We start from the raw sequence: 27,461 nt of genomic DNA on the forward strand, positions 1-27,461 counted from the left end.
GGAGGGACGCGGGTGGAGCAGACTGGCGGGCCGATGGGCGGGGCGAGGGGCGGAACCAGCAGGGCGTGCGTGACGCGCGAGGCATGTGGGACGTGCGAGACGTGACGCACTGGAGACGCAGGAGATTCACCTCGTCCCGCCCCAGGGCTCCGCGTCGTGCCCCGAGTATGAGGCGGTGCCTGTGAAGTGTGGGGTCAACTGAGATGTTTGCCTTATTAATACAGAAAAGTTAAAGGAAAAAATGTACAACGTTTGCGAACTGTACGCTTCGGAAATACACTAAGTAAATCAGCATTTCAATATGCCGTTCTTCCGATGTTTTCAATGAATATATGCTGTTATCAAAAACACAGTTTGGACTCAGTGCCTACTAGAGGCCCCACGTCTTGTTGGCTTTCGGGGAATTTCAGAGGCCAGTCTGAAAAGTCAACATGGTGCTAACATTTTGTTTTCTATTTACCAATTAAAAAATATATTTTAATCATTTCCATCACTTACCCACCCACACTACCAGAAAAGTCCTTGTTTCTTGACCCCTTTAAATGGTCCCAAATTATTAATGAACATGGGCTCTTTTGCTCTAGGAGAAGTAGACGCTACAAGGGAAGGATGAAAATTTGACTTTCCTCCACATTCTCTAGGAACGGCCTCATTGGTGTGGCCAGAATAACTGTTCTCTTTTGTAAGAACGAGATCGGAGTAAACAATCTTTTCAAGCTCTGAGAAGGGGAACATTTTGAAGGGAGGCGGTTAGAAGGAAAAGTAGGGCAGCAGGGTGACAAAGTTCGACGTGGATCACGAAAACTAGCCTTAAACTCAGCTTTCTGCTCCAATTATTTTTCGTCAGGCGGCGCCGCGGACACCTCTGCTTCACCGTGATTGGCCTGTGTCGGGGTCCTCGCGTTCGTCCAATATGGCGGCGCCCAGTGGCGGTGTGAACTGTGAGGAGTTCGCCGAGTTCCAGGTGATGGGGTTTTCCTCATGTAGCCAAGCGTGCTCCTCCATTTGTCCCCAGACTCTGATCCCTGCTCTAGCCTGGGAGGTCGTATGGATCCGCTGTGGATAAAGCGGGTGGTTGAAGGCTTTTTTCCTAGCCATTGGAGGTCATGGGGGGCGCGGGGTTTGGCCTTGGGAACGAAGCTGCTCAATGTGGGGTTAGGGGTGGGGGGGTCATAGTTCTCCCTCTGCCGAGCAGTTTTGACCAGGAAGCGTCGGGCTAGTCCGCGGTGGTGAAATAGAGCTTGAGCTCTGTAAGTAGGCATTATAACAATTCTGCCGCAGTTCCCTGAACTCAGTTCCCAGCCTCTGCTATTTCTCTCCTTTTAAGTTAAGCCTTTGTGGGAGAGAAGAAAGTGGAAGACCGCTTGTTTACTTGATAAACACTTGGCTCAGTTTCCTTTTTTGGTGAGACAGAAAGCTTGAACGCCTGGAGGGAAGATTAATTCTGATTCATACCCGTTCTGGTGCTGTTGCTTTCCTAACCATTCGAGAGATGTAACATTTTAAGCAAAAAGGCTGTATCTGTATATTAGAACACTGAAGGCCCAGGATTATTTATTAACGCTTGAATTAAAGAACAAGTATCTCTAGATTTTGATCAAGTTGCTGTGAAAATTATCCGTTCCAATGCAGGCATAAATAGCTGCAGAGTTGATTTTAAAAATCGTGACCTTAAAATATTTTAAACTAAAGATATTGAGAAATCGCTTCATGTGCCATTGATCTATCTGTAGTAAGCTTTGTTCTTAGAAAGATTTCTATGTAGATAGTCCTGAAGACATCCTCAAAAGATGAAGTTGTTGACAGCATTTGGTCAAAGAAATTTGTATGGGATCTTTCCACTATTATCTGCACCATTATTCATTTCATGTGCTCCTCAGACTAGATCAGCCCAACCACAGCAGCCAACCTCAAATGAGATCAGAGTGCCCAATAAGCATAAATACTTGTCAACATTTTTAATAGGATGGACAAAGACTGTTGAATTCCAAAGTATAATACATATTTGAGGTTAACTGGTTTAGTTGTGACCTTGGTCTTATCACTTTAGTACTATGATGTAACTCGTGTAATTGAGCAGTGGTACCCATAAGATTTATAAGAAAGAACATTGATTTTGTAGTTAGATGTTCTGGGTTCTAAAATGCCACCCCTGCCCTCCCTCCAGCATTCAATTCCCAGTCAGTACATATCCACCACCCCACTCTACCCCTGCCAAAGAAAGTATTGGAGTCTGGGGGGTATAACTGAGTGGTAGAGTGGTTGCCTTGCATGCATAAGGCCCTGAGTTCAATCCCCAGCGGGGGAGTTATTTATTCCACTTTTGAGACAGGGTCTCTATATGTTGCCTAGGCTGTTATCAAACTTTTGAACTCCAGTGATTCCCCTGCTTTAGCCTCCCCATATGCTGGGACTCTAGGCAAGCACCTCCATGCCAGGCTAAGAAAGTTATTTGTTATTGAACTGTGGAAAATAAGGTCCTGAGACTTGAAATAATTTATCTCAATCCATAAGAGGTAGAACTCAGAATAAATGCCTAAAATGACAGTTTTGCTTACTGAGGTGGTATACATCTGTGAACCCAGTGATTGGGCAGGCTGAGGCAGGGGATGACAAGTTTGAGGTTGATAAGTTTGATCCTGTCTCAAAAAATTAAAAGGGCTGAAGATATAGCTCAATGGTAAAGCAGAAAGAAAGAAAGAAAGAAAGAAGTTGTGTTTTTTTCATTCTAGGCCATCTTCCTAAGCCTGTTACTCACTGTAGTTCATAGGGACAGGAAGTCCTAGAAAAGACATTTATTGAGTTTGTTGTCTTAGGCAAGGCTACTGCTAATATAATAAGAAAAAGCAAAGGGAATTTGTCATACTTTTAAGACATCCAAAGGATAGCCAGGACTCTTTGCAGTTCAATTCAACAATCTTATTTAAATTAACATTTTTCTTTTGCAATGCTGGGAATTGAACTCTGGGCCTAGGATATGGTAGGCAAGTACTCTACCACTGAGCTATACCCCTAATCTACTAATAAAAGCATTTTAAAATCTATACATTAAAAATAAATAAATAAATAAAATGTCCCCTGTTTGCAAAATGATCCCCTGCTGAGGGCTACTGCTTTAGAGAAGGAGTTAATTTAGGAAAATTTAGGGTAGAAATTCCCAGCTCAGAGGACTTAGGTGTTGGCTGCTTAGCTGTGGTCTTGTCAGCCATTCATCCCCTTGAAGTTTCATCTTTCCTGAACACCCTGTGTTCTATAGCTGCTGCTTTTTGGCTTTTCTTAACTCACACCTCCCATCCTATAGTGTGAGGGTGATCTTCTGTTATTGCATGCCTCTCAAGTACCACCCTGCTCCTTCTCTCCCTATTTCATCCTGAGGGAGAGGGCTTCCCTGGTGCCTCTGTTTAAAGAACACTTTGATTTCCTTTTGGCTGGCCAGATAAGATTTCAATGAGGCAAAAGTTAACATATCTTTCCCAACCATTCCATTTTCAGTGTGTGTGTGTGTGTGTATATATATATATATGTGTGTGTGTGTGTGTGTGTATATATATATATATCACAAAATTGGTCTCAATTTTGAGGAAGGTTTTTGGATAGTTTCTCTAGAAGTTTTCCAAATGTGTAGTTTATAATACCTTAAGAATATCCTACGTTATAATTCAGATGATATGGCTTACCAGAGCTAACTTTGGCATATCATTTAACCTCCTTGAAAATGGATATTAACATTTGCCCCACTGCCTCAGAGACAGACAATGTAAACAAGAGCATAAGTGAAGGTGCCCCCCCAAAAAAAGTGTAAAATTTAAGTGTAATATTTAGGTTTAGTTGAGTTTGGTAAAATTTTTTAAACATGATTGACTTATATTTGCACAAATTGTTAATTAAAGTTCATATTTTTAAGACTATTAAATCACTGTATTTTGCATGTAAGTATCTTAAGAATGGAAAGCACTACACTGAATACTGTGGAAGAAAAATAGAAAGTCATGTTTTGTTGTTGTTTTATAATATCAGGGATTGAACCCAGGGTTGCTCTGCCAATGACTTACATCCCCAGCCTTTTAAAAAATTTTTTAGAGACTATGAAGTTGCTGAGGCTGGTCTAGAACTTAGGATCCTGCTTCAGCCATCTGAGTTGCTGAGATTATGGGCATTTGCTGTCATACCCAGCCTCGTGTATTTTTTTATTTAAAAGATTAGCTTGGGGGACTGGGGTTGTGGCTCAGTGGTAGAGCGCTCGCCTCTCACATGTGAGACCCTGGGTTCGATCCTCAGCACCACATAAAAATAAATAAACAAAGATATTGTGTCCATGTATAACTAAAAAAAATATTAATAAAAAAAGATTAGCTGGGGCTGGGGTTGTGGCTCAGTGGCAGAACACTTGTCTCGCACATGTGAGGAACTGGGTTTGATCCTCAGCACCATGTAAAAATAAATAAACAAAATAGAGATATTGTGTACATCTTTAACTAAAAAAAAAATTTAAAAGATTAGGTGAATTTTTTTTCAAAATTATGAAAATGTTCAAATGCTACAGAGAAGTTAAAAGAATTGTAGAATGAATGCTCATGTATCCACCATCTGTATTGTACAGTTATCAGCTTTATTTGCTTTTACCATATATCCATTTATCCATCCCTCAATCTATCATTCTACCTTATTTTTTTAGTGTATTTCAAAGTAAGTTGCAAATATCAGTATACTTTACTCCTAAACATGTCAGCTTGCATTTTATTAACTAGAGTTCAATATTTGTTTGCTAATTCGGAGGGGTAAATTTTGCATACAGTGAGGTACACAAATCTTAAAGAGTTCTGATCAAAGAGTTTGACGTTGACCTACACCTGCTGCACACCTTCATCAAATGCTGTTACCTCCAGAAGTTCCCTCTTGCCCATTTTTGGGTAGTTCACTACCACCCCTGCAGCTGTTTTTTTTTTTTTTTTTTTTTCATATTTAAATATTTTAAAGTTTAGGAGGTTTTTAAAGGATTTAAAATTTTTGTAATTATTTTTCCCCCATTGTGAAAATTAAGAATTAGCAAACCCCTGGAAAATATCTGTTTCTAAAATGAAATAAAATTTTTAAAGAATGTTTAAAATTGAGTGCCCACAGTCCCATTTTAATATTCGTTCAACATTTGTGTGTACTATATTTGTCTGATAGGGCTGCCAAAACAAAATATTCACAGACTGGGTGGTTTAGGCAACACCCCACATACACACAGTTCTGAAGGCTAGAAGTTCAAGATCAGGGTGTTATGGTTGGTTTCCTTGAGGCTTCTCTTCCTGACCCGCACATAGTCACTTTCTCACCCTTATTTATATCTGTGCACAGATGGAGAAGAAGGATCCCTGATGGCTCTTCCTCATCATATAAAGACACCAATTTGATTGAATTAGGGCCTCCACTATTATGACCTCCAGTTTATTTATTTTTTAAAGAGGTAGGGTCTTGATATGTTGTGCAAACTGGTCCGGAATTTCTGGGCTCAAGCAGTTCTCCTACTTCAACCTTCTGAGTAGCTGGAACTCCATATGTGTTCCACCAAGCCTGGCTATGAACTCCATTTCATCTTCATTACCTCCTTAAAGGCCTATCTCCAGGGGATTAGAGTTTCAACCTTGAGGGTTGGGAGTCGGGTGGGACACAATTTAGTCCATACCAGATACTTACCAGCTACCAGGCACTTGGAGAAATGCTAGTGGACAGAGTATCAAGCAAGGAATATAGAACATGTAAAAGAGACCAAAAATGTGAATAAAACGGTAGGAGAGTTTAGGGAGAAATAAATCAAGAGGTGATAACTGAGTTGGATCTTAGTTTGATAACACCAGTAGAATTCTAGGCCATGGTAGTAGTATGTTGGCTAAAAATTTTATGTACAGTCATGAGTCACTTAATGAGGGGGTATATTCTGAGAAATGTATTGTTAGGTGATTTCATTATTGTGCAAACATAATAGACTGTACTTAGACAAACCTAGATGGTATAGGTCAATCACTTATGGCATCTTGATGCAATCAAGAGATGCAGTAAAAGTACATATATGGGCTGTTGTAGGTAGGAGAAATATACCCTAATATAACAATAAAAAATATAGATGTATGTATATATGTATTTTTTCTTCCCTGAGGTACGAGGGGTTGAATCTGGAGACTACCACTGAGCTGCATCCCCAGCCCTTTTTTTCTTTTTCTTTTATTTATTTTATAATAATTATTATTATTAGGTACTGGGGATTGAACTCAGGGGCACTCAATCACTGAGCCACATCCCCAGCCCAATTTTGTATTTTATTTAGACACAGGGTCTCACTGAGTTGCTTAGCACCTGACTGTTGCTGAGGCTGGCTTTGAACTCACGATCCTCCGCCTCAGCCTCCAAAGCCATTGGGATTACAGGCATGCGCTGCCACGCCTGGCCTTTATTTTTTATTTTGAGACAAGAGCTCACTAAGTTGCAAAGGTTGGTTTCAAACTTGTGATCCTTCTGCCTCAGTTTCGTGAATTGTGGGATTTCAGGTTTGTGTCATCATGCCCAGCAACATATCATTGTTAGATATTATGTACTGTACCTAATTCTGTGTATTGTACTTATATATAACTGGGAGCACAGTGGGCTTGTTCACAGCAGTATCACCACACACCCGAATAATTGTGTTATGACATTACAATGACTACAGCATCACTAAGTGATAGGAATTTTTCAGCTCTATTATGATTCTATGGAACCACCATATATTGTGATCTTGACTAAAATGTTGTGTAGCACAGGACCATGTTGGGGGGAATAGCAAATCACTTGCTAGAATATAGGTCTTGCACAGGGCCACATTGTGATTATACAAAGGTTAGAATCAGAATGTGGGAGACCTTAAATGCCAAATGTGAGAATGGGGGAATCATTTTTGAGCAGAGTGGGTGAGATAAACAAAGAGGCACTTTAGGAAGATTCATTCTCTTAGAATGCTTAAAACTGAGGCCTATAATCCCTTTTTAAAATTCATTCAACATTTATTGTATACTGTGTTAGTCCGCTAGGACTGTCATAACAAAATACCACAGACTGGGTGGCTTAAGCAACAGAAATTTACTTTCCCACAGTTCTGGAGGCTTGAAGTCCAAGAACAGGGTATTATCATGGTTGGTTTCTCCAACCTAATTTCCATAATATAGTGGCTTTATACTATTATCTTCTGAAATTTAGAATCTAAACCTTTGTCCAATTTTTTGGGTTTAGATAGCAAGGTTCAAAGGACTAAACATGATAAGACATTTCAAAATCCAGTCCCAAAGTTCCTCACTGGACAAATCTCTTACCACCACCCATATTCACATCTGGTTGTCTTCCTATCCCATCTCCATGTGTAATAGGCATTTAAGCCCTACTGTCTAGCCACATAGACTCAACTTGCTTTTTCATGAACACATCATGCTTTTTGTCATTTCTGTGCTTTTTGTTGTAGTTACCACTCTGAAATCCCTTCTACTTGACCCTATTGGAGACCCAGTTCCTGTATCACCTAGACAAAATCAACTAAGTATTCCTTCCTAGAATATTTAAGTCTTGGTGTTTATATTAGGAATATTTGCTCATTTGCATATGATGGGTTTGGTAATTAGATAAATACTGAATAGATTCTTTTCTAACATTTACACAGTGGTGCTCTGTTCCTGTCTGTAGGGTCTGACTGTCAGAGACTACTATAGTTGCAAGCAGTCTGTGTTTCAGAATTGGGGTGTAGGGAAGGACACAGTGTGAGATTACTCTAAAAGCAGGGTTTCAAGAACAAAGTTTGCCTGGGAAAAGCATCTTGTGAATGGGATCTACTTCAGGTACTTAGGCAAAGGGGGCGGAGAGAATGTTACGTGAGTTCTAGTATACTTGGTAGTTTCCCTTTCTCACTCCTTATATGCCCTAAAAACTGCCCCAAGTAATAAAAGAAATTTATCTAAAGATTAATCTTAGGAATAGACTATAGTATAATTGTATGGGCAGTAGAAAATTTTCACTAGTCCTCCCCACTAAATATGTGCACACCTTCAGTGTGTAAATTGCCTTCTAACAGGATGAGATTTTTCACCCCACAGAAATAAGAAAAAAATGCAGTTCAGAATGCACCTGAATAATTTTTAAAGGATCAACCTAAAATGAGAGAATTCGTGATATATCAGATCTCTTCATGTTTTAGGAAAGATCCGAGGAGAATCTGGGAGCTGGGGGTAAAGGCTGAATGATAGAGTACTTGCTTAGCATCAATGCAAGTGGCCCTGGGTTAGATGCCAGCACTCCCACCCCCCCCCCCACCTCCTCCCCTCCCCACCCCCGCCAAAAAAAGGAGAAGTTGGGGATACTACAAAATTTGAAGTTACTTTTGCTATTGTTTGACTTACTGCACAGAACCACTGAACTATATTTAGGTATTACCTCTGTGGACATGCAGTTTATTTGTGTATGATGTCTATTCAGGGATGTCTTCTATATGTTTTCTGTAAGGGGGGGCAGGGGGAAAATGCTTTGGGGGTTAGGCATCGTAGTCGGTAATTCCCTATGAATGATAGAAATGATTTTAAAGACAACATTTTTGTGCCTACATTCACGTTCATTTGCTCTCAGTCTGTAAGGGCCACCTAGCCTTTTCCTTAGACCCTCCTGGAGTTGCTTTAAGAGCTCTGGTATTTTTCCCACTGAAGGAAACATAAGCCTGCTGAAGTGGTTTATAGTTCTTTCCTTCCCTTCTTTTTAGCCTTACATCTTTCTCTGAAATCTATTTACAGCTTATAATTCTCAGCAACCTCTGAACAAGTCCTTTACCAGTTTAGAGATTGTTGTTTTATATATTTCAGTACTATCCGGTAGAATCTTCTGTGATGATGGAATTACTCCACATTTATGCTATCAACATAGTGACATCTCGCTCTTCAGCATTTAAAATGTGCTAGTGCAACTGAGGAATTAATTTTAAATTGTTTTATTTTAATGACCATATGTGACTAGTATCTGCCATATTAAAAGACAAGCTCTAGATCATACACTGGTAATTCAGTAGTACACAGAGAAAAATTGATATATTTGATAGTCCACATTTGTAGGTTTTATTTGTAAGACTGCAAAATTGATTCATTACCTAGTTAATGCAGGAAAACTCTCATTGTTAAGTATGGACTTTAGTAGTATGTCCATATTGTTTTATTGAAGGGGAATTTGTTTGTAGTGATTAAGGTATAGCCAGTGTTGAAATTCATAACTGGTTGAAGTTCAGAGTCAATAAAAATTGAGAAATGTTAAGCTATGTATCTTTCACCTGGATTACTGTTATCAGTTTCCTAACTGATCTCTTCTACTCTTGTTTCTGCAATTCATTTTCCATTCTTAACACCTACAGACATTTCAGGACCCAAATATGATCATGTAACTTCACTATACTTAGAACACTTATGATTTTCTGGGGTTCTCAAGAAATACTAACAACCTATAATATAACCTATAATAGTGGACCCCATCTTGCACCATGTTTTCTCTCACTCTCTGCACCTAGGCCAAATCAAAATTTCAGTCATTTAACATTCTGTTAAATAGCTCTCATCAAGGTCAGACCATGTAATTCTTTTTTTGAGCAGGGGGTACCAGGGATTGAACCCAGTAGTGCTTAAACACTGAACCACATCCCCAGCCCATTTTTTATTTTTTATTTTGAGACAGGGTCTTGCTAAGTTGCTCAGGGCCTCACTGAGTTGCTGAGGCTGCTTTGAACTTGCAATCCTCCTGCCTCAGCCTCCCAAGTTGATTATAGTCGTGTACCACTGTGCCTGGCCAGTCCATGTGATTCTTGACTTCATAATAAAATTAAGTGGAATTTATTCTCGACTTCTTTGATATCACAGACTTTCCCCTCTACTTTTAGGCACTAGTTTCTTCTTTTTTTTTTATATTTACTTTTTAGTTTTCGTTAGATACTATATCTTTTTTTTTATTTTTATGTGGTGATGAGGATTGAACCCAGTGCCTCATGCATATGAGGCAAGTATTGTACCACTGAGTTGCAACCCCAGCCCACTAGTTTCTTCTTGATCATTGGTCCACTTCATTCCCTACAATCTCCCCCAGTGACCTTTTTAAAGGTCATGACTTTTCTTTTCTCTCTCTGGTTTTTTTTTTTTTTTTTTTTGGTGCTGGGATTGAACTCAGGGCCGTGTGCATTGCATGCACTCTACTGACTGAGCTCTATCTCTAGCTCCTCAAGTGTCATGACTTTAAATAACATAAATTTGTTCATGTAATTCTAGCCTGAGCAGTGTCAGACTATGTTTAACTTTCTCAGATACTTTAACAGATAACTCAAACTGAACAAGTCAAAAACAGAACTTTTTTTTTTTTTTTTTTTACAGTTTTTTTGTTTGTTTGTTTGAACTCAGGGGCACTCCACCACTGAACCACAACCCCAGCCTGTTTTTGTATTTTATTTAGAGACAAGAGTTTCACTGAGTTGCTTAGTGCATCACTTTTGTTGAGGCTAGCTTTGAACTTGCAATCCTCCTGCCTCAGCCTCCCAAGCCAACTGGGATTACAGGCATGTGCCACTGCAACCAGCCTTAAAGTATTTTTTTGACAAAATTTTAAACATGCTAAGGGCTGGGGATGTGGCTTAGCGGTAGCGTGCTCGCCTGGCATGCTTGCGGCCCGGGTTCGATCCTCAGCACCACATACAAATAAAGAGGTTGTGTCTGCCGAAAACTAAATAAACAAATAATTTTTTTTTTAAAAAAAATTTAAACATGCTAAAGAAGAAATAGTACTTTGAAAACCCCTGTGTATACAGCTCCCAACTCTAACAATCAATTCATGGCCATTTTTTTTTTTCAATCTATTCAGTATACTACTACCACTTGCCTCCTCTTGCCATATTATTTTGAAGCACATTCCAGGCATCATATCTTTTTTTTTTCCTATAAATATTTTCAGTAAAAGATTATAATTTTTTTTGTGTGTGTGTGTGTGGTGCTGGGGATTAAATCCAAGGCCTTGTGCATTCAAAACAAAACTCTACCAACTGAGCTAAATCCCCAGCCCAAAAGATCATAATTTTTAAACACAATACCAGGTAACCTCCAATTAACTGTATATATCCTGTGAGTTAAAACAGAACTCTCGATTTTTTTCAGTCCTTCCAAATCTCTTCCTTCCCCAGGCTCTCCCATCAATTAGCAACATTTCTATATATTCAATTGCTCAGATCTCAAACCTAAAGTCATCCTATTTTCTTTTCTCATCTATCACTACCAATTCATCAGCAAATACTATTATTTTTATCTTCAAAATAAATCTTGAATCCAACTACCTCTCCTAATTCTACATCTACCACTTTATCAAACCATCTTTATTTCTTTACTAAACCACCAAATACATAGTCTCCTAAATGATCACCCTATTTACATTCTTCTCTTCTACAATTCATTCTTCACACAGCAGCCACAGTTATATTTTTACATCATTCACTTATCTAAAACCCTGTGGCCTAATTTAGAACAGAATTGTATTTGTTGCCAGAGTCTATATTGTCCTTCATATTTGGTCTTCATATACCCCAAAGTTTGTTCTTGCCTCGTGATTTTTGACTTATTCCCTTAGATCTAGTTGGTTCATTTCACATTATTCAGGTTTCAACTTAAATGTTAACATCTTCAGAGAGGCTTTTCTTGATCTGTCCACCTAAAGCAATCCCCAGCTCCAGCTGGTCTCTCTTTATCCCATGGCCTTCACTTATGTAATTTCTCACCATATTTTTCAGTATGTAAGATTGTTCATGGGGAGTATTTGTTTATTGTCTGTCTCCTCCTCCAGGAATTTGCTCAATAGGAGCAAATAAGCTGTTTTTCTGTTTTATTCACCACTGTACCAGGTGTTTAGAATGGTGCCTGACATATAGTAGATATTAGTAAATATTTTTTGAGTGAAGATATTAATAAATGAATGAACTCTATTGTGCTGTAACTACTCCATTATTTAAAGAAGGAAGCTCACTGAGGGTTTAATAGCCAAAGGAAACTATCCAAAAAGATCAGTTCATTTTAATAGATGTTTATTGTATGTGTGGCACTGGAAGTCAAACACAGGGCCTTGTATATGCTAGGCAAAGCATTTTTAGTAACAAAGGCAAAATGCTCATGGTATAATGTCATAAAGCAAGACTTGATTATATAGTAACCCAATTTTTAAAATATATTCACAGATGTAGAAAAAAGACTAAAGAGACATTAAAATTGATAATGGGGGCTGGGAATATAGCTTATTGGTAGAGCCTTGCCTAGCGCATGTGAGGTTCTGAGTTGAATCCCAGCAATGCAAAAAAAAAAAAAAAGTATATATTCATAATGATTGACTTTGGATGATTTTTGTTTTAAAATTTTTAATGATATTTCTAAAATGAAGGTAGTACTTTAATAATAAACGTTTTTGTTTTAACAAATGGTTGAGGAAAAAATGAAGGAGGGGTTTTAGTCATGGATGTAAGTTTGAGAAAAGAAATAGGATTGTATGTTAAAGGAGACACTGAAGCAAAACTGCTTTCAGTACGTGCTTACCTTGAATGTTAACTTAGGTATTTTCAACATAGTATTACATAATTCTCCTTTCTTGATTCATGGTGATCTTGGTTTGTGTTGTTGGTTTTTGCTGTTGTTTTTCTGTAAATTTAAAACAATAAAACAGAGAAGGGTATACTGCTAGAAACTTATCCCAGAGTTTACGACATATGAAGACAGAATGTAGCTGATGCCCATCCTTTCTTTAGTAACAAGTGAAAAGAAGAGTGGGAAGGGACTGTGTTGTACAGGCAGTACTCAGCAGCCTTCTAAGTTCCTTGCCCTTTTGTTATTATTTTTCTTTGGTTTGCATTTTGAAAATTGGATGCTTTTTGAGGGGCAGGGGAAACTTCAGAAATGGGAGTCGGGGTTACTAAGAACAAGAAAACTAATTCCTACTTGTTCGTGAAGAAGAATCCCATGACAAGATTTGATCTCTAGTAGCATGTTTTGTTTTACTTATTTGTATCACAAAAATAATACACGATCGTAGTCAAATACTAAGAAGCTAAGAGGTAGAGATTAATTTATTTGAATTAATTACTACATTTTTCTAGAAGTTTTCTTCCTAGAAACCTGTGTTGCAGTAATCACTGAGAGGACATAGAGCAAACAGTTACAGTGGTGATATTGGAGAATGTGTGGGAATCAGGATCAGTAGAACCTTGTTTGGCTGTGTTCTGGAGATTGGGAAGGACACACATTGTTTGCTGAGTACCATGCCTGCAAATGGGATTTAAATTTGAGCAAAACAGTCTTACTCCTTAAGATGACAGTCTGTAGTGGAGGCAAGAAGACAGGTTTGGTGCCCGCTTTTAGAATTACTATTATATAACTTGACTGTCAGCCTTGTAACAAAGATTTTCTTAGGTTGTACTATATTTGACTGGATTTTCACATTCCTAAATTAAAAAGCTATTAAATGTTTAAGACTTTTGTTTTTTGCTTAAATACTTAATTTTTATCACTTACTCCATTCAGGTTATATTCTTTTATTTTAAATACATATAGGAATTACTCAAGGTGATGAGGACAATTGATGACAGAATAGTACATGAATTAAACACTACGGTTCCAACAGCTTCCTTTGCAGGGAAAATCGATGCCAGCCAAACCTGTAAACAACTTTATGAGTCTGTAAGTCTATCTTTTGAGTCTCTGTTTTGTGCTTCTTCTATGACTTTCTTTCAGGCAAAATAAGAAATCCATATCTAAACTGTGAATAAACAAATGATATCTTCATGTTTCTTTGCCCATACCTGAGGGTGTACAAGGATTTTGATCTGGTTTTTATAAATTGAATTTGTGATCTTATATGCAAATCTATGAAGAGATGGTTCTAAAGAATAAGAGCAGTCACTATTTTGACCTCTTCGTCTGCAGTTTTTCACTTCCGGAGACCTGATGCACAAAGGGGTGAAGGGGAAAGTACAATAGTAAAGTAAGACAGTAGCAAGAGCAAGGACGAGAATGAATCAATCCAAAAGCCAAACAGATGATGTACAGAATAATTAAAGCCCTTCACACAGTTTATATCTTCTTTCCCTCACTCATGAAGAAGTGAAGTAGAAGCCTATGGCAGATGGGAGAGAAGGAAACCACAGATAAATTGTCTTTTCTTGTGGCTCTGGTTCTCAATTATTTATTTTTTCATTACCTCCTTTATTTCTCTTTAATTTCCAAAGGCAGAATGAGATACTGATATAGCTAAATTTTGTTTTATAATTTAATATATCCTTTCTTTAATTTGGAAACTCTTCAAATGTCACTTGCTATTTTAAGGTCTGCTACCACTAGGTTACTATGTTCATAGTTATATAAAGAAGGTATTACTTAAAACCTAAAATGCATTTCTCATATATGAAGAATGTCAGTTCTGGACAAGCTTATTGTTACCTGTTAAATTCATAGCATTAATTTCTAATACTTTTGTTCTCCTGTTATATTAAAGTATGTCATTTTATTGAGTGATCAGGTAAGTCTTATGGTTTTGGAAAATTGCAAGATGTGGACTTTAAGAGTAGAATCCAATAATTTGGTGGGTCCAAATTCTGTTTTACCATAAGGTTGTTTGATAGTTCACTTAGTTTCTTTGGGGATTTCTGACTAAAAAACTAGAAATTTATGATCACTTTGTGATACTCTCCCCATATCTCTCTACTATTTAGTCATTTCCATTTAAAATCTTCTGTTAACATAAGATTTATAATGTCAAGATTGACAACATGGATTCAGATCTAGATTAAACTCTCCTCTGCTACTTTCTAAGCTGGGTAACCTTGATCATGTTATATGACCTCTCAGCCTCAGTTTCCTTATTTGTAAAATAGTGTGGTGGTAGAACCTAATTTATAGGATTGTTAAGGGATTAAGTGAGTTTAACATAAAGTTCTTATTGCACTGTGTTTTGCAAAAAATTGTTGGTTATTATTATTATTATTATTCCATGTACCTTGTGTCAGGGATCAGGCCTATAGAGTGCCCAGCTCATAAGTATCTCAAAGTTCCCTTAAGTATTGTTTCAGTGGGGAAGGAGAAGTCTGTGAAATGTCCAAGTTGCTCATACTCTCCCTGACTCACTGTAGGCCCTGACTCAGTTTACTCTATAGTTGATGAAAAGGTACTTACATTCTCTAAGGGCAACACTTCCAAATGGGAGATGATATGTAAAGTTATAATGAAGCACAAGTTTTAGAAATTCCAAATCTTAAAAGTGTATTCATATTTAACCATTTCAATGCAATCCTTGTTATTAGAGAATATTCCCTTTAATCTTAGCTTTACATTCTTTGTTTTCAAGATAAATATAAAAATCATTACTGAACGATAAAGTTCATGCACTTAACAGTACTTTACAAATGCATACATTTGGGGGTTTAATTAAAATTCAGTTGTGATCATAGGAATGTGCTTCAAACTTGACCATTACCTTGCTAATCAAATTGGAAAATAGTTATATAAAGAAGGTATTACTTAAAACCTAAAATGCATTTCTCATATATGAAGAATGTCAGTTATTATTAGATTTGGTACACGAAGATGACTTTTTTAAAAAATATTTTTTTAATTGTTGATAGACCTTTATTTTATTCATTTGTTTTTATGTGGTTCTGAGAGTCGAACCCAACGCCTCACACATGTCAGGCAAGCACTCTACCACTGAGCCACAATCCCAACTCAAGATGATGGTTATTAAAGAGTGCTGTCAGATATTGTTACTTTTGATCAAAACACACAATTGATGCAATTATTAACCTGTGCTTTGTATATAAGTTTTCTTCATCAATATTTAACACTTTAACTTATAAAAGGCTCTAATAGGCAAATTTCCTTATAGTAACAAAGACCTCTATATCACTTAATTTGTAATTTATTTTCCTTGTTGAAAATATGAAACTGAAAAAAAAAAAAAAGAAGAGACAAAAAGAGAGGAAAAATAACAATAAGTGGTCCAAAGGGTGGATGTAGGGTAGGGGAACCAGTTGATGGAACTGTGGGGAGAGACAGGGACACGGAAGTAAAGGAGACTAAGATGAAAAGCCCAACAGGGGAAATGCAGGAAATACTGGGGGCATATTGAGGAAAAAGAGCCCAGGCTGCATAACTTCCACCCTCTAAGGTGCTCTCTTATCTGTTTTTATGTGATATAGATGATGAAACACAGTCTTCTATGGATTCAATTTTTATACCTTGGTTTAGAAAATATGAAATTTCTGAAGTCTCAAAATAAGCATTTTTTTAACATTGAAATATAACAAATTGATATGATTGTTTTTTCCCTTTTTATTCCTTTGTTCTTTTAGTTGATGGCAGCTCATGCTAGTAGGGAAAAAGTTATAAAAAATTGTATAGCCCAGACCTCAGAAGTAGTAAAAAACCTTCGTGAAGAGAGAGAAAAGAATTTGGATGATTTAACGTTATTAAAGCAACTTAGAAAAGAACAGACAAAGGTAAGTTGAACACAATGTACATTTCTCAGGCAGAGTTTTTCCAAACATAACCTTCAAAATAAAGGCAGTTTTTAAAATGCACAATTCAGAGTGAGAGATGATTACTTAAAAAAAATAGCCAGATTAATGCTTCATTTTTTAGTGGACTTTGTTTTATTATATTTAGGTATTAATTGGTAAATTAATGTTCATTTCATAAATGGATTCAGTATAGCAGCTGTAGGCAAAATAAGCACATAATCATGTTTTATTCCCATTCCTTAATTTGTTCCTCAATGCTAAAGACGGAGGCTCAATATAGACCAATACCAAACTTACAGAAGAGTTGCAAAAATGGTGTAAAAAACTCAATGTATCCTTTGTTCCCCTTTTATTTACATTTTGCCCCACCAGCTTTACAATTCATTCTCTTTACCTTCCCTTCTTCCCTTCATTTTCCCCTGCCTCCTTCCTCCCTACCTCTCATACATCTGAACACACAGCATATTCTTTCCCTGAACGATTTTGAAAGCAGGTTAGACATATTGTACCACTTTATCCACCACTCCTTTTATTTTTGTACCAGGAATTGAACCCAGGGGTGCTTAACCACTGAGCCACATCCTCAGCCCTTTTTATTTTTCATTTTGAGACAGGGTATCACTTAGTTGCTTAGGGTCTCTCTGAGTTTCTGAGACTGTCCTCGAATTTGCAGTTCTCCACAGGGAATTTTTCTCACATGACCATTGTCTAGTTATCAAAATCTTGTTTGTATATTAAGATGGCACAGTAGGTAATTTTCAGATCCTTATGTGTCAGGAGATAGAAGATCCAGTGTGAAATAGAATCAGTGTTATCATACTAAGCAGTTGTGAAATTTGTCCTTTGTTGAGTAGATGTAGCCCAACTTCAAAAAGGGGACCTTGTCATCTCTCAAGCTGTTAATAGAAGGAAAAGCCCTTTTCTTGTGGTGCACACAGGGGAGTTGGCCAGGCTGCGGCCCTTTCATGGTTCAATGTGTCTCCCTGGATACTGGTCTCAGCCAATGTTTTTGTTGCTCTTTTTATGACTACTGCTTCAGGTCTGAGTTCCATAACTGCTCATTCATCAGGCCATGGTGGATTCCTCAGGCAGTGAACTTAAGCTATAATGTTCATCTTTCCCCACCCTTGATGTTCATGTAGGCTTATAGATTATTTATGTAAAACTGGTCAAAGTCTAGGGAGCTTTGGATATCGTATTTCATGAAGATGCTAACAAAGGAAAGCACACAGCAGGATTTTTCAATCAGAAACTGAAAAATCACTCTTTGCATATTAAGTCAAAGAACAGAATGACTCTTGTTCGTGAAGAGCAAAGTGCAAAACTGAACTACTGTGTACTTGGGAGAGATTGTGTCACACAGTTTGCTCAACCCTCATATCTGGGTTTTTTTTTTTTTTTTGGTACCAGGGATTGAACCCAGGGGTGCTTAACCACTAAGCCATATCCCCACATATCCCCAGCCCTTTTTGTATTTTATTTAGAGATAGGGTCTCACTAGTTGCTCAGGGCCTTGCTAAATTGCTGAGCTGGCTTTGAACTCGGGATCCTCTTGCCTCAGACTCCTGAACTGCTGGGATTAGAGATGTGCACCACTGTGCTCAGCTTCAGATCTGGTCTTTATGGCTTTAGGGCTGTGAAAGTCAGCAGGATGATGGCTGCAGGGAAGAGTTTAGAAAGCAAACCATGAGGTCTGTAAGGTTTACTTTTTAGCCGGAGAGCAGAGTGCTAGAGAGCAACCATGAGTAGTACATAAGCAATAAAGATGTGAATTTTTAAAATTTTTTATTTTCAAGTTGCTGTGAAGATTATGAAATCAAAAAGAGAGCTTTCAGGGATGCTCCACCTCTTCATTTTCTATATGAGGAAACCAAGATTCAGGGATAGTGACATCTCCAAAACTCACAAGCTTCGTAAGTGGTAGAGCTGGGACTTTAATCCATCTCTTCCAACTCTGTATTCAGTCAATTTCTTTATGTGAAGTTATGACTAATAGCCAAATTCTGATTACTTTAGTGAGTCTGGTTTTTTTTTTTTCAGTTGTAGATAGGCACAGTACTTTTATTTATTTTTATGTGGTACTGAGGTTTGAACCCAGTGTCTCACAATGTGCTAGGCAAGTGCTCTACCACTGAGCCATAACCCCAGCTTAAGCCTCTTTTATTTATATACAGAAATGCCAGTGTAAGGGGCTGGGGCAGTGGCTCAGTGGTGGAGTGCTCGCCTGGCACGTGTGAGGCACTGGATTTGATCCTCAGCACCACATAAAAATAAAAAAAAAAAAAAGGTATTGTGTCCACATACTATATATATGTGTATATATATATATATATATATATATATATATATATATGTTGTATGTATATATGTGTGTGTGTGTATATATATGTTTCTTTATTATATATATATAATAAAGAAAGAAAAGAAATGCTAGTGTAAAACTTCCCTGCCCTCTATCTGAGTCCTTAACTTAGAAAAAACACCTTAGTTGCCGGTGAAGAGCCAAATTCACTGAGTATTTGGGAGTGATTGTGTCACACAGTTTGCTCAGCCCTCACATCTGGTCGTTATGCCTTTAGGGCTGGAAAAGTCAGGATGATGCCTGCAAGGAAGAGTCTGAAAGCAAACTGTGAGGTCTGTAAGGTTTACTTTCTAGCCTGAGAGCATAGAGGGCTAGAGGGCAACCATGAGTAGTATGTAAGCAATGAGGTAACTTCTGTCACCTATTAGTAGTGGCCTTTAAAAAGGAAGTGTACCTGTTTAAGACCCAGAGCCTCAAAACCATCTCAAGCAACAGTTTGTTGGTGGCACTGATTATAATTATAGTACAAGGTAATGAATATCTGCAATGTTATAAATGACGGGGTGGGGGGGGGGCATAGACTGTGAGGCTTTAAGGGAAAAATTCCCATCTACCTTGTAAATTAATTGCTCTTTACAACATTGTAAATTAATTGCTCTGAAACGTCTTGATTTTCAGTCTGTAGATGGGGATTCATTCTTCATAATTTTTGTTTTGTTTTTTTTTAGATGAGATTTCACTATTTTGCCCAGACTGATCTTAAATGATTCTTTCACCTCAACCTTTCCATTTGCTTGGACCAGCATGGGCCACTGTGCCCAGCTACTTAATAACTTCTTAAGCTTTCATTTTTTGGTGAGGACTGCCTTATATAATGTACATAAAAGCTAGCATATTGGTTGGTAGACAGTAACAGTTCCTTTCCTTTCCTTTTCTAGTTTTTGGGACTGTTGCATTACTCCTCTTTAAATATCCTATCAATCAATGGTTTCTACCATTTGTTTTGCCACTACTTCAAGGCACAGGGGAAAACAGATGACTGCATCTTCTGTGTCAGTGCTTTATTCTATTTGGAGAGTTCTAATTGTTGAAAGATTTTCTTATATATTGCAAACTGTGTCCTCTTGTAATGTGTAAATACTGCTTCTTAATCTTCCTTCTGGAGCTATACAGCCTAAAACCCTTTTTATACAACATCCCTTTAAACATTTAAGAAGTTAGGAAGACCACCTTGACGACATATTTTCACATTCTTCAACTGAATCCCTCCCCTTTTCTTTTTTCTTCCTCCTCTTCTCCTTTTCCTCCTCCTCCTCCTTTTTTTTAAGTTGCGCTTTTTTTTTTTTTTTTTTTAATCACAGTGAGCAGCTATTTATTATGATTATCCCAAAGGAGAGAATATGGGCAGAGAGGACACCTACGTTTATTTTTCAATGGTCAATTTCATTAGCACTAACCTTTTTTTGTTGTTGTTCTAATCAGTTATATACGACAGCAGAATGCTCTTCAATTCAGTGTACACAAATGGAGCACAATTTTCACTTTTCTGTTTGTACACAAAGTAGGGTCACACCATTCTTGCAATCAGACATGCACCTAGGGTAATGATGTCCATCTCATTTCATCATTAAGGTTGCTATTTTTTCCAGGCCCAGTAGTGCACACTGTAATCCCAGCAACCAGGGAAGCTAAGGCAGAAGGATCATAAGTTCAAGGCCAGCCTCAGCAATTTAGTGAGGCCTTAAGCAACTTAGTGAGACCTTATCTCAAAAAACAAAAGGGCTGGGTATGTGGCTTAGTGATTAAGCACTCCTCTGTTCAATCCCCGGCATAAATGAATGAATGAGATCAAGAGCAAGAGTGGAGCGAAGGAGGGGGAGAGGGGGAGGGAGAGGGAAAGACTGGATGGTTCATTAAAATCTGAAACTGAGGTTGCTTAGGAGCTTCTTCAGGTGTAATACTGCTCCATAGTACAGGTCCAGTGTCAGAAACGCAGTCCTTCCCATCATGCCATAGTTCTAGCCATATGGGCCTGTGAACATTTTGACATTAGTTCTTGAGTCTAGGAAAAGAGTTTATAGGAGCCACTGATCAGAATCAAGTTCCTCATTAGTGTTGCATGCAAATTCCTCAAGCCTCCTGCCTAAAGTGTTTTCCTAATTGGTCTGTGTTTGGCTTGGGTCTCAGACTCATGGTTGCCCAGATCTTATCTCACTGTCTGGCATTTTGCTCTTGACTCTTGTCTGAGTTGATTCTCAGCTTTAGTCTGAGAAAGTCATTCTGGTTCTAAATTCCAGCAGCTTCAACCTGTAGCCTGTAGTTCGTGCTTTTTTCTCTTCTTCCTTCCCTGCTCCCTCACCTGGTACTACGGGTTGAATCCAGGGGTGTTATGGCACTGAACTACATCCCCCACCCTTTTTATTTTTTATTTTGAGACAGGATCTCACTAATTTGCTGAGGCTAGCCTTGAGCTTGCAATCTTGCCTCAATCTCCTGAGTTGCTAGTGTGTGCCACTGCACTCAGCTTTTCCCCCATTTATTTATTTATTCATTCATTTATATGTGGTGCTGAGACTCGAACCCAGTGCTTTACACATGCTAGGCAAGCACTCTGCCACTCACCCCCATCCCCAACCCCTGCATTCAGCTTTTCTCCTAATTTTTGATTATTTTCAAACCCTCTTCCTGAAACTAACTAGCTGCTAATCCCTCTGATCAGATTGACTAGGAGTATTATGGGTCCTGTCATCTGAGCCTGAAACTGAATGAGAAAGTTAGACTTAGTATTTTAGTCTTAGACCTGTTGCTTTGTGATCAAAGTGTGGAGATTCATACCTTTCTAAATCACTTGGACATAATGTTTTCTCTTTTTCTCTCCTTGTTTTCCTTCTGGATCCTTTTTTCTTAATTCTCTATCCAAATCAGCTGGCCACTCTCTTTTTTCACTCTATTGTTCAAATCCATAGTTGTATAATCAATTTCTAGAACTTGAATTGTTGGATTCAAGGACATGTGAATGTACATTTTGATAAGTCCTGCCAATTTGCCCTCCATAGAAATTGGAGGGGCTGGGGATGTGGCTCAAGTGGTAGCGCGCTCGCCTGGCAAGCGCGCGGCCCGGGTTCGATCCTCAGCACCCACATACAAAGATGTTGTGTCCGCCAAATACTAAAAAATAAATATTAAAAAAAAAAAAAAAGAAATTGGAATAATTATACCACTACTGAAATATATGTGTACGAGTGTATCTTTTCCCACTTGCTCACTGTTATTAGGTTTTATCAAACTTTTTCATATTATTGTTTGTGTATTTCTTTGTACCTGAGTAAGATTGAACTTTAAAAAAATATATATTTTGGTGTGGGGATGTACTTCGGTGGTAGAGCACTTGCCTAGCATGTATGAGGCCCTGAGTTTGATTCCCAGCCCTGCAAAAAGAAAATAATAATATTTATTGGCCTTTTTTATATCTTCTTTGAACTGTTTGGGCTTTGTTTTTTTTTGGTTTTGGTTTTGGTACCAAGGATTTAACCCAGGGTGCTTAACCACTGAGCCATATCCCCATCCCTTTTTATATTTTATTTAGAAAAAGTGTCTCCCTGAATTGCTTAGGGCCTTGCTAAGTTGATAAGGCTGGTTTTAAACTTTTGATCCTCCTGCTTCAGCCTCGAGAGCTGCTGGGATTACAGGCATATGCTACATCGCTGGGCTTTGGGATTTTTTTTTTTTTTTTTTTAATATCAACAGCTTTTATTTCTTTCTCTTGCCTTGTATTTCTTTTATTTTTATTTATATATGACAGCGGAATGCATTACAATTCTTATTACACATATAGACACAATTTTTCATATATCTGATTGTATACAAAGTATATTCACACCAATTCGTGTCTTCATACATGTACTTTGGATAATAAGGACCATCACATTCCATCATCATTTCTAACCCCATGCCCCTTCCCTTCCCCTCCAATCCCTCTGCCCTATCTAGAGTTTGTCTATTTCTCCCATGCTCCCTCTCCCACTATGAATCAGCCTCCTTATATCAGAGGGCTTTGGGAATCTTTAAAAGCTCTCACGGTGATTGATTTTAATATGCAGCAAAGTTTGAAAACAATTTTTCTTTTAAGAATTTTTTTTCACAGTTTTTATTGGTGCATTATGGTTGTACATAATGATGGGCTTTTTGGTTACATATTCATACATGCACACAATATAATGATGTAATTTGGCCATACCATTCCCAGTATTTCCCCTTTCCTTCCCTTCCTTCCTTTTCCTGGTTCCTTTCCTTTATTCTACTGATTTCTCTTTGATTTTTCTGAGACCACCTCCCTTTCTCTTCCTTTTTCCTCTCTAGCTTTCACATATGAGTGAAAACATGACCCTTGACCTTGTGAGTTTGGCCTGTTTCACTTAAAATAATGTTCTCAAGTTTCATCCATTTCCTGCAAATGATATAATTTTTCTTTATGGCTGAATTAAACTTCATTGTGTATATATACCAATTTTATTTATCCAATCTTCAGTTGGAGACACGTAGGCTGATAGTTCAATAGTTTGTATAGTGTGATTGTGCAAGCAGCAGCTAATTTTGTTGGGAAAACATAATAAAGTTTGGTTTTAACTCTGTATGTTGCATAACTTCATTTTTTTTTCTTTCCTGCAGTTGAAATGGATGCAGTCAGAACTGAATGTTGAAGAAGTGGTAAATGACAGGAGCTGGAAGGTATAAAATAGTGTCAATTATTGCAGAGAAATAAGAGGGAAACTGAGCTAGCAAAGGACAGTCAGGGTGAAATGAGTGCCAGGAGGCTGTAAGAAGAATAGAGAACATGCACTAATGAGCAGTTGAGGACTTTAACTGTTTTTGGTGGTGGTGGGTGGAGTGCTATTGTCCTGTACATAGAATCATCTTATAAAAGCTTTATAGGCAGATGGTAAAATTCTGTGATCTGTCATGGTAATAGAATTGGAGATATTACATGTCTTCTAATACTAATTATGGGTATATTTAATATTTAAAATTTTATTCCAGTAAACTGAAAACCTTCAAAGAGATTATTTTTAAAATTAGCCATTTGTACATAATTCATTTCCATAAAGTTTCATATCATTAGCTACCCTGTTAGTTTCTTGCCCTCTAATATATTTGATAATGACTTTTTAATTTTACGTGACTATTATCTGGTAATTGCTTTTTACTGCTTGTAGGTTCACTTGTTCTTTTGTATCACCCCTGTGGTTCTGATTAGGAACTAGATTGGGGAACCACATCTCAGGAATTTACGTATAGTCAAAAACCACGAGTTCTGACTTTATTTGTAAACTTCTAATATGAAAGATTTCCAAAGGGCAAAACCTATTAAATCTAAAAGAATGAACTGAAAATTCTGTTTTATCTTTTGAAATTAACTAATGGAATAGGTTATAACCCTTATAAGAGAGAGGCTAACTGAACCAGAATCCAGAATTCAAAGCCATGGTTGTTACTCGGATCATTTTGCTATAGTGCTAGTTAATATTCATGGAGTCCCATTAGATGTAATTACATAGAGCATATGAAGCATGGAAGAAACATTTGTATGAATAGCATACCAGCAGGAAAAGAAAAGAACTGTGTTCTTGGCTTAACTGTTGTCTCCCTAGCTAGGTCTACCTTGGGTTTCAGACCTTGGCTTCTGGTCATTTGGCTTGGCCTCTTGGATTCCTAACTCTTGCCATTTAGTAAATGTTTTTCCCTCTTCATTTCCTTTTCTTTAATTGACTGTTTCAGAAATAGTCATGCTTTTAAAGATACACAAAAGCAAAAGGAAGAATATTTAATCACAAGAGAAGTCATCTTCTACCCACTGTTTGTAACTAACATATATAGCATGTTATTTTTCTTTGTCATTTAATAATTACATCAATCTTGAGGGGAAAAGTAGACAACATGCTGAGTCATGAATAAATTGCAAAATACAAAATAACTTTTTTTGCTTTATCTCATTTCTTCATCCTGTCCTCTTGACCAAAATTTACTACATATGTCCTTTCCATTAACATAATAAGGTTAGGCTACTTGAAAGATTTTGTCACCATTTGTCTGGAAATATTCTCTGGTAAAGTAATATTTATTCTTGGAATAGGATGGAGAGGGGCACAGTGAATATCTATCTTGTAAAACCCAGTGCAGAGGATTATGATATATATAAAATGTAGTAGGAAGGGTGAAACATGTTTTGATTTGATATCACAGATGCTCTTGACTTATGAGGGGTTACATCCTGATAAACCCATCATAAATTGAAAGTATCCTTAGTTGAAAATGACACTTGACCTACCAGACATCATAGTATAGCCTATCCTAAATTAAGTGTTCTCAGGATACTTATATTAAAAGTACAATTAGTTGGGCATTGAGAGAATTGTTCTACATATTGCTAGCCTGGGAAAAGATCAAGATTTGAAGTTATGGTTTCTTCCAAATGTATATTGCTTTCACACCATCATAGAATTGAAAAATATCGCTAGACCATTTGTAGTTGTAAAGAAAATAGGTTCTACTTTTTCACAAAAAGTGATGGCTTTACTTGTTTCAAAAAAGAAAATGTAGCTCTGGTACAGTAGCCAGCAAAAGTGATTAGGAAATCATATAGGAGGATTTGGAGAGGCTCAGCCAGTTGTTTATATCATCCCAATCAGTGTGTCAGGGGCACTAGTTTGAAGCCTTTTCTGGTCTGAGCTTTGGAAGTGTCAGGGCTGGGAATAGGAGTGAAATGAGCATTCGTTTACCTACCATTCAGGTTTAGAAGTTGAATAATACCATGTAGTACCTTAGAAACTCTCTGTGTAGATTTTTTTTATTTTTATCACAATCAACAGCAGCTAACAGAAGTAATTTTTTTTTAACCTGAAAATTTGTTTCTTAGCATACGTGGGGTATAGAGGTAAAATCTGAGAAGAAATTCTTTTAGGTTTTAGCAGTTTCTTTTTAATTGGACACTTAAAATTTTCAGACATGTGTTCAAAATTTTTAGTTTTTTCTTAAAATTTTTACATATTAAACCATATGCAGTAAAAATTCTGCCTTTACTCCCTCTCCCCTAAGCTATCTTCTCCTGTCTGAAAGCATAGTACATGCTTTGATATATTTGTACCTTGTTTAATTTTATATGTATATATTTCCCCCTTTGCTACACAACTGAAATATACTGTTCACACTTAAGTTTTTCCCCCTTAATGTATCTTGGAAATCTTTTCAAATCAGATCATAAAAATCTTCCTGTTAAACTGTTTTTAGGTACCGGGAATTGAACCCTGGGTACTTAACCAATGAGCCACATCCCCAGCCCTTTTTTGTGTTTTATTTAGAGACAGGGTCTCACTGAGTTGCTTAGGGTCTTTCTAAGTTGCAGAAGCTGGCTTTGAACTTGTGATCCTCCTGCTTCAACCTCCTTAGCCACTGGGATTCCAGGCATGCACACTGCACCTGGCCCTTTTAAGCATTTTTAAGATTATTTCATTGAATAGCTGTACCAAAACATATTTAATAGTCCCATATTGACACTTAGTCATAGAGCATACTTTTAGCATTTATGATATGCTACTTGTTTTGCATTTTAGGAAGTAAGATAAACAAATCAATTATATAAATCCATAGAGTACAGCCATGTTTGCCTGGCAAGTATACCTTCTTATACGAAGGATAGAAAAGTACAACAAATATCTCAGTAACAAAACCTATTTAGAAAAAAAGCTTTATTTTATTTTAAACTTAAGTCCAAACTATGTCTGGATTATGGAACTGAAATGTTTGTGAATTTCTAAATTAGTAGATTCTTAATTTTTCTTTATGTAATTTATTATGTAATTTAATATAAAAATATTAAAATTACCTCTTGCATGTGTATCAAGGCCTTTTGTACACTTATTACCTAGAAAGTCAGTTTGGCCTAGTGAGGCAACACCTCTGTTTGCTAACTCTGTTGGCTTGGAACAAAAATGATAACATCGGGCTGGGGATGTGGCTCAAGCGGCAGTGCACTCGCCTGGCATGCGTGCGGCCCGGGTTCGATCCTCAGCACCACATACAAAACAAAGATGTTGTGTCCGCCGAGAACTAAAAAAATAAAAAAATAAATAAAAAAAATGATAACATCCTCCTAATCAAATTTAATTCCAGATCTGCTTTATGCAGAAATGACTTTCATTTCTTTTTAAATATCTTAGGTGTTTAATGAACGCTGCCGAATTCACTTCAAGCCTCCAAAGAATGAATAAAGAAAGATCCTTTTTTTAAAAGAAGAATCGGGTCATCTCATGAGAGCTAAGCACGACAGACATCAACAGGGTGGGCTTCTTAGGATGATTTCTGAGCCAACAGTCCAAGACCTTTTGTTGATTTCAGCCCCACTTAGCCAAGACCTCAAGTCTAAATAATTCTGATAATTATAAAATAATCAATTGCTATTTTATACTGATTCTGTAAAAAAAAATGTTTTATAACTATTAAAATAATTTTCTGACTCAGTGTACATATTTATTTGTTGGTTTTCCAAGTTGAGACAGTCCTCAGAAGAGAATTTGCACATAATTTCAACATCTGAGTAGTTAT

General features: G+C 37.3%; 1 protein-coding gene across 2 annotated transcripts; it reads left to right on the forward strand.

Moving 5' to 3' along the window:
• Positions 1–879: 879 nt before the first annotated feature.
• Positions 880–27,372, forward strand: Mix23 (mitochondrial matrix import factor 23). 2 transcript variants are annotated; one of them, XM_027936048.2, is made up of 5 exons: positions 880–964; positions 13,602–13,727; positions 16,394–16,540; positions 23,532–23,591; positions 27,077–27,372. In XM_027936048.2, the coding sequence occupies exons 1-5, from the start codon at positions 914–916 to the stop codon at positions 27,125–27,127; spliced, it is 435 nt and encodes a 144-aa protein (XP_027791849.1). In that variant the 5' UTR covers positions 880–913; the 3' UTR covers positions 27,128–27,372. The 2 variants fall into 2 exon arrangements, with proteins under 2 accessions (XP_027791849.1, XP_071471391.1); XM_071615290.1 differs by lacking the exon at positions 880–964 and adding an exon at positions 1,193–1,250.
• Positions 27,373–27,461: the final 89 nt, after the last annotated feature.

The sequence above is a fragment of the Marmota flaviventris genome, chromosome 8, assembly GCF_047511675.1.
Source record: "Marmota flaviventris isolate mMarFla1 chromosome 8, mMarFla1.hap1, whole genome shotgun sequence".
In the NCBI taxonomy this organism is placed as follows: Eukaryota; Metazoa; Chordata; class Mammalia; order Rodentia; family Sciuridae; genus Marmota; species Marmota flaviventris.